Source organism: Catharus ustulatus, chromosome 14, assembly GCF_009819885.2.
Source record: "Catharus ustulatus isolate bCatUst1 chromosome 14, bCatUst1.pri.v2, whole genome shotgun sequence".
NCBI classification, from domain to species: Eukaryota; Metazoa; Chordata; class Aves; order Passeriformes; family Turdidae; genus Catharus; species Catharus ustulatus.
In genome coordinates, this window is record NC_046234.1 from 12,819,512 (window position 1) to 12,831,628 (window position 12,117).

The 12,117-nt window shown below is 38.2% G+C and overlaps 1 protein-coding gene across 8 annotated transcripts in view; it reads left to right on the plus strand.

Annotated features, from left to right (window-relative positions):
* Positions 1 to 12,117, plus strand: part of KLHL13 (kelch like family member 13) — a 76,429-nt gene that overhangs the window by 38,886 nt on the left and 25,426 nt on the right. Inside the window, exons 1-2 of one of the 8 annotated variants that reach the window (XM_033072167.1) lie at positions 4,668 to 4,756; positions 5,240 to 5,352. The exons of 5 other annotated variants lie outside the window; for them this stretch is intronic. In XM_033072167.1, coding sequence (XP_032928058.1) covers positions 5,255 to 5,352 — 98 coding nt within the window. In that variant the 5' untranslated portion in view covers positions 4,668 to 4,756; positions 5,240 to 5,254. Of the gene's footprint in view, positions 1 to 4,323; positions 4,757 to 4,899; positions 5,353 to 12,117 lie in introns of those variants that run through there. 2 more of the 8 variants (XM_033072169.2, XM_033072166.2) reach the window with 2 other exon arrangements.

A 12,117-nucleotide genomic window follows, 5' to 3' on the forward strand; every position in this document is an offset into this window, starting at 1 on the left:
CCATATTTCAATAGCTGGAATGATTTTGATATTGAAATGATTACTGCATTTGAGCTCCACACCTTTGAGAATATTTTACTGGATTTTGGGGGTTCTGGTTTATTTTCTTGTGTAGTCTACGATGCATCAACTCAGCAGGCTGATGGTTTGAAGTTATAGAAAAGATGAGAACAATTCCTCCCTATGTGAAATTGATTTTCTGCATTCAGTTTGGAGTGAACTCTGCTAGTGCTAATATCATAAAACAGGGATTTTATCATATAAAAAATGTGCATTTTAAAAGGAAAACATGGTTTTGTATAGATGAATTTTTACAACACAGGTGTGGGGGAAAAGAATCTCAGAAATTTGAAAATGTTTACTGGTCTTACCACTACCATTTTAAGGTATTTTTCTTGTTGAGTCTGGCATATTTTCTTATATAAACACTGTATCAGCAGGAAATATTTTGTGACACAAATATTAGGACCTTTCTGTTGTCTCCATTTCTAGATGAAAATGGGAGATGTACATCATACTGTCACTGTAGCTTTGACTGTTTTACTGTCTGGAAAGCCTAAGAAGCCTGAGATTCTGGAAGTGAGAAGACTTTTCAGGTCATGCTAGAAAGGGTTTGAAGGACTTGAGAAAGTTCTAATATAGCATAACCCTGCTTTTCACCTAGTGCTTTTGGTTCCTCTGACACCTAAGAGATGCGTAAAAGGAGAGAGGTAACTAGCCTGTTAAAGTGGAACATCAACTTTTTTAAGCAAATCACTTGGACTGAGCAAGTATTTTTCCAGTTTTGTTTTCAACAGTTTAAAAACTGAGGGGAAAAAAGTTAAGCTCATTATCTGTGCAAACTGATGAAAATCCAACAATATCTCTAGAAGTTGACATGTATTCTGCTTTGTTTTCATAGAAAATTTCAGGTGGCATTCAAAGCCTAAGAATAAATACTTTCTGACTAGCACAATTTTATATTGCCTGGGCTCTGATACAGCTTTCTGCCTCTGCCTTTTTCTTCTTTTTGAACAACAGTGAAAGGGAAGTCTTATGGGAAATGCAGAGATAATTTGAAAGTTTTGTTGTATGCCGAGAAGCCCCAGAAATGGGAACTCAGTGGGCTGTAAGAGGACAGTGTGTTGGTAATTGGTATGTGTGACACAACGTGGTGGCAGCTTTGCATTCAGGTTGCACAAAGGAAGGAAGAGGATATCCCCAGAAAAGGAAGAGAGTCACAAGGGACATGATTTTAACTGCATTCCTGCTCTGAAGATCAGGGAGACCTTGCAGAGGAAAAGATGCTGTGCTCAGTGCCCTGTGTGTGATTTGGTCATGTGCTTGCTGAGTGTGATGCTGTGTGCCTGCTCTTCTCTTTTAGGGCCAAATTTTACTTGTTGGTCAATAGTGAAGCAAGATCTAGATGCAGGGATGGAGGAAGAGGGTTAGGAAATGCTTTCCTCTCTTAACACAAGCACTTCTCAGTGTTCCTTCTCTTGGTGGGATTGGAGCTGCACTGCTGTTCAGTCCAGGCAGGAGCCTCTGGCCTCCCTTAAGGTCTCAGGTCTGTAAAATGGCACCATGGGATCTTGCCTTTGGTGGCATTATTTACTTATTTTTTTTCCTTATGCCTTTCCTTTGTGTTCCTTTCCTTCATGGCCAAGTTCTGTGCAGAAGTTCATGATATTCTGTCAGTTATTTTGTCTGTGCTCAGTGCAGCTTTGGAAACACAAACAGGGAGATAGTTGCTTAAAACTCAAGCACTTTGTCATCTTTTGCACACATAATAAAGGATGTGTGGGAGACTTGGATACTGAGTAGAATATAACTTCAAACAAGTTATAAGTAATAGATACTTTTAATTTTGAATGTGAACTTGCTTATGAGAAAACTACAGAAAACAAGCCTCTCAAATGGTCCAAAAATTCTGTTTAATCTGTGCAGTTATCATGGGATTTTCAGCATTTATGAGTTTTAAATTTAAAGCACATCTCCAATTTGTTTGCCAAGTTGATATGTTTTCAGAGCACTTGTCTGGAAATAACTGTTTTCTCAGCAAGGAGGATTCTGCACAGAGCTGTAATGCTGCTTTTGGCCCTCAGAATCCTTCATTTGAGGATAAGTGGCAAAGCTATGTAATAAGAACAGAAAATGCATATTCAGTGAGTGCAATACACTCCAGGAGATCAGATTACTTTTCTCATATTTTAAAATGTGCAGCTAAACTGTTATTTTGAAGTCTTGATTAAAATATCAGAATTATAGACTGAGATCTTCTGTTGTCTTAAGAATAGTTTATGTAAAGCACAAAATACATGATAACAGTATTTTCTTTGTGAATGTGCAACCAATCTGTGACTGTTAGGAAGAAAATGGGATTTGATTTGTTTTTTCTTCTTATGTGCAGATAGGTGATTCATTTCTCACATGGTTGTTCTTCAGCAAGTGACAAACATTTCCCTATTTTTAGAGTACCTGGCACTGCTACTTTCTTCAATTCTGTGTTTTGTACATGGGCTATTTGGTGGAGTAGTTTCTGCTGGACTTTGGGAGGGGATTTCGTTGGCAGTGCTTGTATTTAAAAAAAAAAAAAAAAAAGTTTTTCTGCAAAGGTTTAATTTATGTTGTTTGTAGAGTAAGTGGAAAAGTAAATGGGACCAGGAGCACACAAAGGAGAGCAGGTATTTGAGGACTCATGGTGCCCTCTAGGGTGAATGGTTTCGTTGGGGTCAAAAGTGAGGAGTAACTCTGATTTCTGTGCCTGTGTGGATTCACTTAAATGTCAGTCAATGTTTGGGAATGAATGTGTGGCTTGAGTTGGCTTTTATTTTACTGATCAAAAGGGTATTTCAGGAGTTTTTTCTGAAAAAGGAGTCCACTGATTGTTTTTAGCCTCATTTGTATTTTAAAAATTAGTCATACTGCTCTTAATAAATAAACATGTGAAGATCTCCTTGGGGTGCAGAGCAGTGAGAGACTTTACAGGCAGTTACCAGTTGGCTGCACTGGCTGCACTCTGTGGGAGGAAGGAAGGAACTGTGGTTCTTATTTTAAGATACTTACTGTATAATGGTGAATGTAAAAGCTAAATTGAGTATGAATGCAAATTAATGATTTTTTTAAAAAACTTTGATTGTAATAGCTGCTATCTAACATCTTTCAACTTGATTTCTCAAGCTTCAATGCAGAACTGGCATGATGTAGCAGTCCAGTGTTGTGTGTGTGATAGACTCGACACAGTATTGACCAAGTGTGCAGCCAAGCATGCCTGTTGGCATGTAAATACTTGAATTATTTTGCTATAAATATGACTGTGCTAAAACTGCATAGACGTTTTTGCAGAACTAGTGTTTGTTAATAGCCACACCATATAAACCCTGCTGTCATACTCAGTGGTGTCTGTTCAGCATCCCAGTAACTGCTCCTGTGAAATTTCTTGCCTGGGTTAATGCTGCTCATTTGTAATTTAGAACTTCAGAGGAGTGGGAGAGAGGCTCTCAGTTGTTTGTCCAAGGGGTGCATCTGGTTTTCAGTGAGGTTGTGCTGTGTTATTTTAATTCCTTGCCTTTGGTTTCGGTAACAGCTTCAAATGCTCAAAACTATCTTGGGCAAACATTTTCAGTACTGGTGATCAGGAGCAGCAATTATTATTCCCTGGTGATTTCATCCCAAAATTGAACTTAATATTGTGAAACATTTTGTTTCACAACAGCGAGAGTTAAAATGTTAAAATGAGAGTTAGAGAGTTAAAATGTTTCACTGTTACAAAAAAAAAAAAAAAAAAAAAAAAAAACCCAAACAAAAAAACCCCCAAACCTATCAGAGTGTTGTTAATGTTACCAGAATAAATAATTTTGTAGAAATTTATAGAAATAGCTCCTGGTTCAATTCTTTATTGCAAAGTGGCATGACAGGGTGTTGGCTTTTTAATGAGAGGATTAAACTGTCCTGATGAATAGAAAAATTGTCATGTTGTACAGAGGCTATTCTTAAATCTGTAAACTAAATATCTTAGTGCTGATTTGATCTACTGTGGCAATACATTAGAGGTGATGCATTTCTCTTCCTGTAAGGTAATCAGTACAGCTGAATCTCTGCCTTCTTTTCCCTAGAAACCTGCTCTGCTTCTGCATAAGATGCTATTAAATTCCCCATTCCCTTTTTAATAGCTTGCCTTCCCTGCTCCCTGCTGCTGTGAGCCCCGGGAGGTCACTGAGCAGAGCCCAGAGTTGCAGAGTGGTCCCTGCTGGGGACCTGCGTGACCATCTGCTTCGTCAGCTCTGGAGGCAATTTGGGAGCTGCTGGGGGGGGCGTTGAGAATTAGATTGTTGATAGCGTTCCTACAAAGACTGCTATTAACAGCCTGCTAGTCTCTGCTTCTCTGCTGCAGAAGACAGAGTGATATTTGTGTTCCCATATCATGTTGTAAAATGCATGAGATTTTGCTCTTCCTCCTTGGAAATGAGAATAGGAAAATGAGAGCATCCTGAACCAGAAGCTATTAGAAGAGCATGCAGAAACCTGCAGTGATTTCTGCTTTATTTTTTTCTTCCTAGCTATGGATTAGAAGGACTGATTTTTGCAATGGGCTTTTTCCATAATGGCATTCTTGTATTGTTTGGTCAGAGCTTGCACAGGAGGAAAACAGGCTGCTGAATTTAGTCACTGATCTCTATTAGCCGTGGCCTAAGGCTATGCTGAGATTTATATCCCATTTGTATTGTTGCAGCTCAAAAGAAGAATGTTCAGAGGATGACAAGTGTATTCTGAGTAGGTATGTTGTTTCATTTTCATATGAAACCCATTTTTTTTTTTTCTGCTTCCATTGGTCAGAAATGAGGTTAATAGGAACAGAATACAGTGCAGTGCTGCAGTGTCCCTGTTAAGGTAGAACAATAGCATCAGAAACAGTTCTTTAAAAATTAGCTGCTTTTATTAAATAAAGCTGCATTATGCTGGTGTGCAGAGTGCAGTCTTTTCTTTTTTTTTCTTAACATATACTGCAGTCAGTGCTTCCCTAACGAGGTGGCACTATTGTTGAGTTAGAAGGATAGAATCATCATATTGCTTTAGGGGACAGCAGGATTTAAAAGGAGATGCCTTACAGCCCTGTTTTACAGATTGGAAGCATCGGTTTAAGGGCATTGGCAGAATCATTTCCTTGTTCTTAGCAGCAGCCACTGCTGTGTCAGTAGTGTGTGGAATGGAAGTCCTAGTTGGTAGTCTGTTATGGAAACGCTGTTTACTGTTATTGTAGTACCGTGGTGACAACATGCCATTGAAATGGAAAACGAGCTCTCCTGCTATCTGGAAATTCCCAGTTCCTGTGCTTAAAACATCCAGGTCATCGCCACTTTCTCCAGCATACATGTAAGTGAGAGAAATGAGGATAATAAGGTGGGAATTCTTTTCGTGAGACTACCCTGTGGCAAAATACCCTGTTACATATTAAATGACATTGGCACTCAGAATTTTATCTTGTTTGCTATGTAGACCTTCCCCCCCGTTTTATCCTGGATGTTTTTTATGATGGATGTTGTGTCAAGTCTTTCCCTTTTTGTTAAAACGTAGAGAAATTGTGCAGATTAAGCCCTATTCTTGATACTGTGTATATTCATTTGAAAAGTTTGTGGTGTGTTAATTTGTAGAGCTCATCTTGAAATGCCAAGTTAAGCTTTGAGGCTGGCAGGCTTTCTATATAGTTTATATGTGAACATTTCCTCCTCCTGACTATTTTATTTGGAAATTGAGCTTGAAATCACCTGCTGTATTGTACTGCACTTTTGTTCGTGTGAGTTCTTGTAGAGATGAAATCATCCTGCTTTGGTCTTGTTTTATTCTTTGAAGTCTTAGCCTTAACACAAATTGAATGTCTTCATAAAAAGTTTCAATAAAAGCTTAAAATATAAATTTGAATCATCCATATCTGAATACTTATATAGTTATACAAATTGTCAGTGTAAAGTAGCTTCACAATTTGCCTTTGTCTTGCCAAATCCTGATGCAGCTTTTGTTCACCTTTGTTGCTGTGAGTTCTGTGTTATCATATACAGGTGGCTTTTTTTTCCTTCTCTGAAATAAAACTACGGAGCTTAGGGTACTGAATTCCTTCTGCTTTTATTTAAGGAAGCAGCTCTTCCAAAAGGAGGAAGAGTTGCTTTAAAATGCACAGGTAGCAGTATAGGTGACTTTTCTATCTGGAAATTGCTGTAAAGGCTGCTGCTTTCCTGTAGTATTCCAGCCTAATACCTACAATATCAGTACTTTTAAGCTTGTATTGTCTGATTGCAGATAGGCTTTTGCTTCAGCTACACTAGGTATGTTCTGTAAGAGAGAGGTGCACAGGTTCTCTAAATGTCTTTTTTTTGTTGTTGCTGAGCATGGCATTGTTATGGTGGGGCTGAAAGGATCCAGCGCCATGTGCATGGTCACTATTGTTCTCGGGCAGAAAGGCTGAGGGAGCAAACCTGGCTGTACAAAACCTGTGCTGGGCACGCTCATGGTTAAGATTAATTTTATGACAAGATGTGGATGTTCTTCAGTCTTTTTACGGGAAGCATCAAATATACTTAAGGCTACCAAAAGAGAAGCTATTTCCAATAAATTGCTGCCTATTCTTGTTAAAAAATATGACTTACATATAAGGAAAGTACCGTGGTGATAAGAGTTGTGAGACATTAGAACCTGTTTCAGGGAAACATTGCTGTTAGTATTTTATCCTATGCTGTTGTTTTTACACTGTAGTAGTCTTAAATGCAAAAAAAAAATCAGAACTAGCCCGGTCTGATCTCTCTGCTGCTGAAACAGAGTATTCCTTTTGTGCGTCGCCTTTAAAGTGCTAATCTTAGCCCTGAGAATGCTCCAGCCTTTGTGATGGGGATGGTGTGGCTGATTAGCTCAGTGTGTTCAAAGTATGAACAGGTTTAGTGATCGTGTTTAAACTATATGATGCTGAGTTTATCTGGAGCATGAGAAATATGTGATCAGCAGCCTTGATCATCTCTTGATAATGAGTCAATGTATCTCAGTGTTTATGAAGACATCTCTTTATTGGCACACAGACCTGTCATTAGGGGGACTTGTGTATCTAACTCATGTATTTTATTATAAAGAATGAGAAACATTACAAAATGGCACCTATTTGCTTTGGCAGTATAAATCAACTAATTAAAAAATCCCTTGTAATTGAGGTTGGCCAGTAAAATAGATGTTGGGATTAATTACCTTCATTGTAGAGATAACAGTAAATTTGATACTGTTTTATATAATCTGATCTGTTTCATATTCATATTTATAAGTTTTCTGTCATAAGTAGTACTCTGCACACTGGTAAAGGGCTTATGTTTTGAGTAAAGGGTTGAGAATAAGTGGTGTGTGAAATGGAACACATATTGATATAAAATAAATGACCATAAAACTCTAGAATTCACAGATGAACACTTGGTTACTAAATATTTTGAATGTGGGGTACACAAAGGTATGATTGATCTTTTAATCCCTTTAACACTTGACATCTCAATCTTACAAACAGGGGGTTCAGTGTAGTTTGGAACACTAAGTAGGAAGGTCTTAAAAGTGGTTTTTCCCCCCCTTGTATCTAAAATGAAATTCCAGTTTTTCAGGTTTCTCTAGTAAAGTTGACCTTAGCTTTAAAAGCTTCATCCTGCTTATGATCTACAAGCAACTTATCTAGAGATTAAACCGATAATCAGGACATATAGATTTTATTTGAGTTTTTTTGGTCTGTGTACCCAATAGCTGAACTTTACCTTAGTTTCCCGATCTCAAAATGCTGAGACAGGTGGCTGTGAGCAGGTTTGTCTTCTTGGATGAAGCACCTATGAAATGCTGCTGCAAAATGTTGGCTGTCATGCAGTTGTGCAGGCTCAGCTCAGTCTCTGCTTGGGAAGTTTGTGGTAGTTGCTGATGAGGGAAAATGAGTGTGAGGAGCTTGTCTTGGAGAGTTCTGTGCTGTGGGGAACTTGTAGCTGGGTAGTACCTGAAATGAAGGACCAGAAGCTGAGGTGTGATGAGTTTGTAGGTGAGGAGTGGCTCTGTCACTGGGAAGTCTGGTTGGTTTGCAGGATCTGGTATCCCTTTCCTGGCAATGGGAAGGAGGAGCAGGGACTTGCTGCCTGTTGGGAGGTGGATTTCTATAATGCCAGTTATTTATTAGGGGTATTTTCAGGACATGCTGACTGCCAGAGGTAACTCTTCACTTTATACAGAGGGCCAAGGATCCCTTTGATGGGGAAGTCACCATCCCTGACTTCTGGTGAAACTGATTCAGAGTAACTTGAACTTTCTCCCAAGCTGGGGAGATCCAGTGACATTGCTTAGGGAAAGTTAGGCACTATCAGACTTGGAACACTGGCATGTGCCAGTGTATGTAGGTGTAATGCAGCTGGCTTAGTGCATGAGTTAGGAATGTGCAGCTGTGGGTACGTGCACATGCCTTTTCAGCCTGCATTTTCTTTCATGGCACTTGTTTTGCTGGGGTTTACAATATAGATGCTGTTTGTCAAACGTTGTGAAGGTTGTTACTGCGAGTTTATGCACCACTAGTCAAATCATATTCATATTTGTGGATGTGTTGACTATGTGGAGAGAGACCTGTGTGACTTCATATATTATGTGGACATTTCAGCAAGCAAATAAGAGGAAAGGAGAAAGTGAAAAACGTGGAGAGTGAATAACATTTGAAAAGTGGTATGCCATGGCATCATAGCTGGTATTTTATATGACTGCCAAATGCTTAAAAACAAAAACTGACATAAGCAGAGGTTAAGAATTAAAGCACTACTACAGTGAGGATGAAGAACAGCTCTGAATTGTATTTAGCAGCTTTGAGACATAAAGGAACATGAGTCCCAATTACTGTTCATGGGGCACGGCATCTCATACATTACAAACTAAGAGAATTCTTTCTTATTCACACTGGTAATGTCATATTGAAAAAATCATGCACGTCTTCCATTAATGCAAATGGAAGAGATGTTTGTAGAAACTCAAGAGATTAACATACTATGATGATCATCTACAAAGAATTCAATAATGCAAAAATCCTATTTGCAAAAACACCTTACAGAGGATTGTTCTGTTAAGGTTGTGTCATGCAAGTATATTCTTCGCTGCTTTTTAGAAAGTTAAATGTTCAATTAAGTGGTTTTAGTCACCTACATGCCAATTTTAAAGATAAGTAAAATAAAAGTTCTTGATTCAGAATCTTAGTGTCTTCTATCCTTTCACATGGAATAGAATATTAATATTAAATGGAAGCTATCCTTTGCATATGTTTTCATAAATAACTGACTAATGTTAGGAGAAATAAACTGATGTGGTATTCCAAATATATTGCTATCAGAGGGTTTGCAACACAGTCTATCCTGAGTCACATGGTTGTGAAGTGTCTGATAGGAAATGCTTTGCTCTAATGGAAATCAGTTACTGTACAGAAAAGTAGAATAAATTCTTAATACTCTGGAGTAAGCAGCATTAGTTTTAGCTGCTTATATTGGTATATGGATAATGCTTTTGTGTCTTCTTCCAACTATCTGCTTTGGTCTACAATGAGCTCTTTGAATTTATGCTATACAGTGATCTATACTTAAATGGGAAAAGATGTGTGTGTAATTCATCAGACCTGTATCAGCTCTTTGGTGAGACCACCCTATGTGTGTCTGCTGCCTTCAATGGTCATTTTTAGTAAATGAACCCTTTTGTTGGGCTCCTGAGCATTTGACAGACTACATGATATTCACACTACCTGTCTTTGGCAACATTTCCATTTTATGGCATTGCTTCCTATATATTTCAAATTTCAGCATGTTGAAAATCAATATGCAGCTCACTTCAAATACTTTTTAAACGGATCTGACAATAGATGCAAACAGATGAATTGGACGAGTGGGGCTTGTATTATACTAGTAGGAGACTGCTTTTAATCACAGAAATTTTGTGTATGGAGCTCTCCTTTGTGCCTGTTGATCTTTCTCCTGCACTTTATAGGATGGGTATTTCAATAGATTATTCTAAGTTTGTAATGTGAAATGTCATTGCTGTAAGAAACTGATAAAAATGAGAAAAAGCCTCCAATTTCTTTGTCATGAAGTCTCCCAGGGCTACTGTTTTTTCTGGGGAGACCTTATAGAGGATGATGTGGCCTACAGGTCCCCAAAATTACACACTTCTCCTCACACAGCAGGATGTTGCAATACTGACATTGTGTTGTGACATGGTAAAACATCTTTATTGAATTATCTAGAATATGTTACTCAACCTGTCCTGCCAGCATGTCAGTTCTGCCAGTTTGTTATTTTTGCCCTCATTTCATTGTTGCTGTGAAAATATCTTGTTCTCCAGTCACATTCTACTCATTGACTTTTCTAGTGTAAAGTGATATTTTCTGTTGACATTTAGATGGGGCTACCTATGGATCTTCAAAAGTGCCTGCTGAATATTTTGGTTTTGAAATAGTAGTTACTTGTTCTAAATAATGGCAATTGTAGTGTAATAATGTGTAGCTATCACAGTTAAGTGGAAGTGCACATCTATATTATTGCTGTGATATTTTGTCCAGCACTAAGATTGTATCAGTGTCTAAACTGCAAAAATGTGTTTTTTCATGGGATGAACAAGTCACATGTCCTTCTTATGCATAAATCTAAATGCTTTATCACATAAGGGAAAAACACTTTATAATTGCAAGTAATTAATGCCCCTCTACATCTCTCCGTCAGACCGCAATAAAGAAATGTGAAAACATCTGTGACAAGTGACAGAGCAGGAGGAATGGTAGACAAGAACCCAAACTCTAATGTCAGAATCTTACTGATTTAAAAGGTTTCAAAATTAATATGACCAGTACACAGGGGAAAAAACCTCTAACACTCTTGAAAGGAGTTTGGTTACAGGAATGCAGTGGGATGGATGTTCTATGACCAAACAGTGAATGTGCAGGTGCCTCCTCAAGCTGATATTTGTCTCTAAGGAGACATTCTGTTAACTTCCTAATTTTTGTGTGTAAAAACTAAGGGCACATGAGGTACAACTGTAATCTAGTGGTGCATGCAGAATGATTTTTGTAAGTGTTTTGTAATACATAGGAAATATATTGAGTACTTAAGACCAAATATAAAGAGCAGAAAATAGGTGCAGTGTTAGTCCAACCTAAATTGTGAAACTTCTGACTGTTCTATTTTACCTTTTTCAATGTTAAGGAAATAAAATAGTTCTCCTTATGTAGAAAAGCTACAAAATGTATATTTCCTTTGCTTTTTCTGTTTCTAATAGTAGGAATCAACAGACAAACACCAACTTTGGCAAAAAGTCATTAACGAACTGTTTCTAATTCAGCATCATTAAACAATGCGAGCCCGCAAATTTAAGCTACGAATGACTCAATGAATGCAAACCCTTTGTCAAGCAGATAAATGTGGATGTGATACTAAGGCTCCCAGAGAGATTAAATGCTGTTAGGAACAAAAGCTTTATAGCACTGACTGAGCCAAATATTGCTTTGTTTCTGTGGAAAACAAATTTGAATTAACCAGCAGGCTGTAATTATGCTGTAAACAGCTTGAGACCTGTGATTGTTTAGTTGTTTAAGAAGGAATTTTGAAGAGAATATTTTCTGTGTGCATATTCTTGGGAAATCATACTAAAACAGTTGATGTTGCTCAGTCCTCTTCTGCTGGCTTTGGTGGCAGTGTGGCCGTGCTAGAAAGTGATACAAAAAGGTTTAGGTGATGTTGGGAGTATCTTGGTTTCTGTGTTCTCCTACTTTCCATTGAGGTGCACTGGTGCTGGGAACAGTGACAATGTCTTCAATCCCCTGAGTGCTTGAAGTAACTTTCATAATTTCTTTTGATTGGGCTTGTGTGCTTGGACACAATATGGTAATTTTATGTTGAAGTCCAAAGAAACTTAACTGGACTGAAAAAGAAGGGGGGAAAAAAAAGGAAAGGTTAGGGCTTGACATTTAAGTACTAGTCTCTAAAACTTTGCTTCTTGAAATAGCTTCAGCTGGTCACCTGGAGCCTGGCTGTGGTTAAGCACTTGTCATTGTCCCTGCCCTTCAAGAGAGGTTGTGGCTGTTGTTCCCCTTGCTGCCTTCGGTGATGGTGCTGGCAGAGC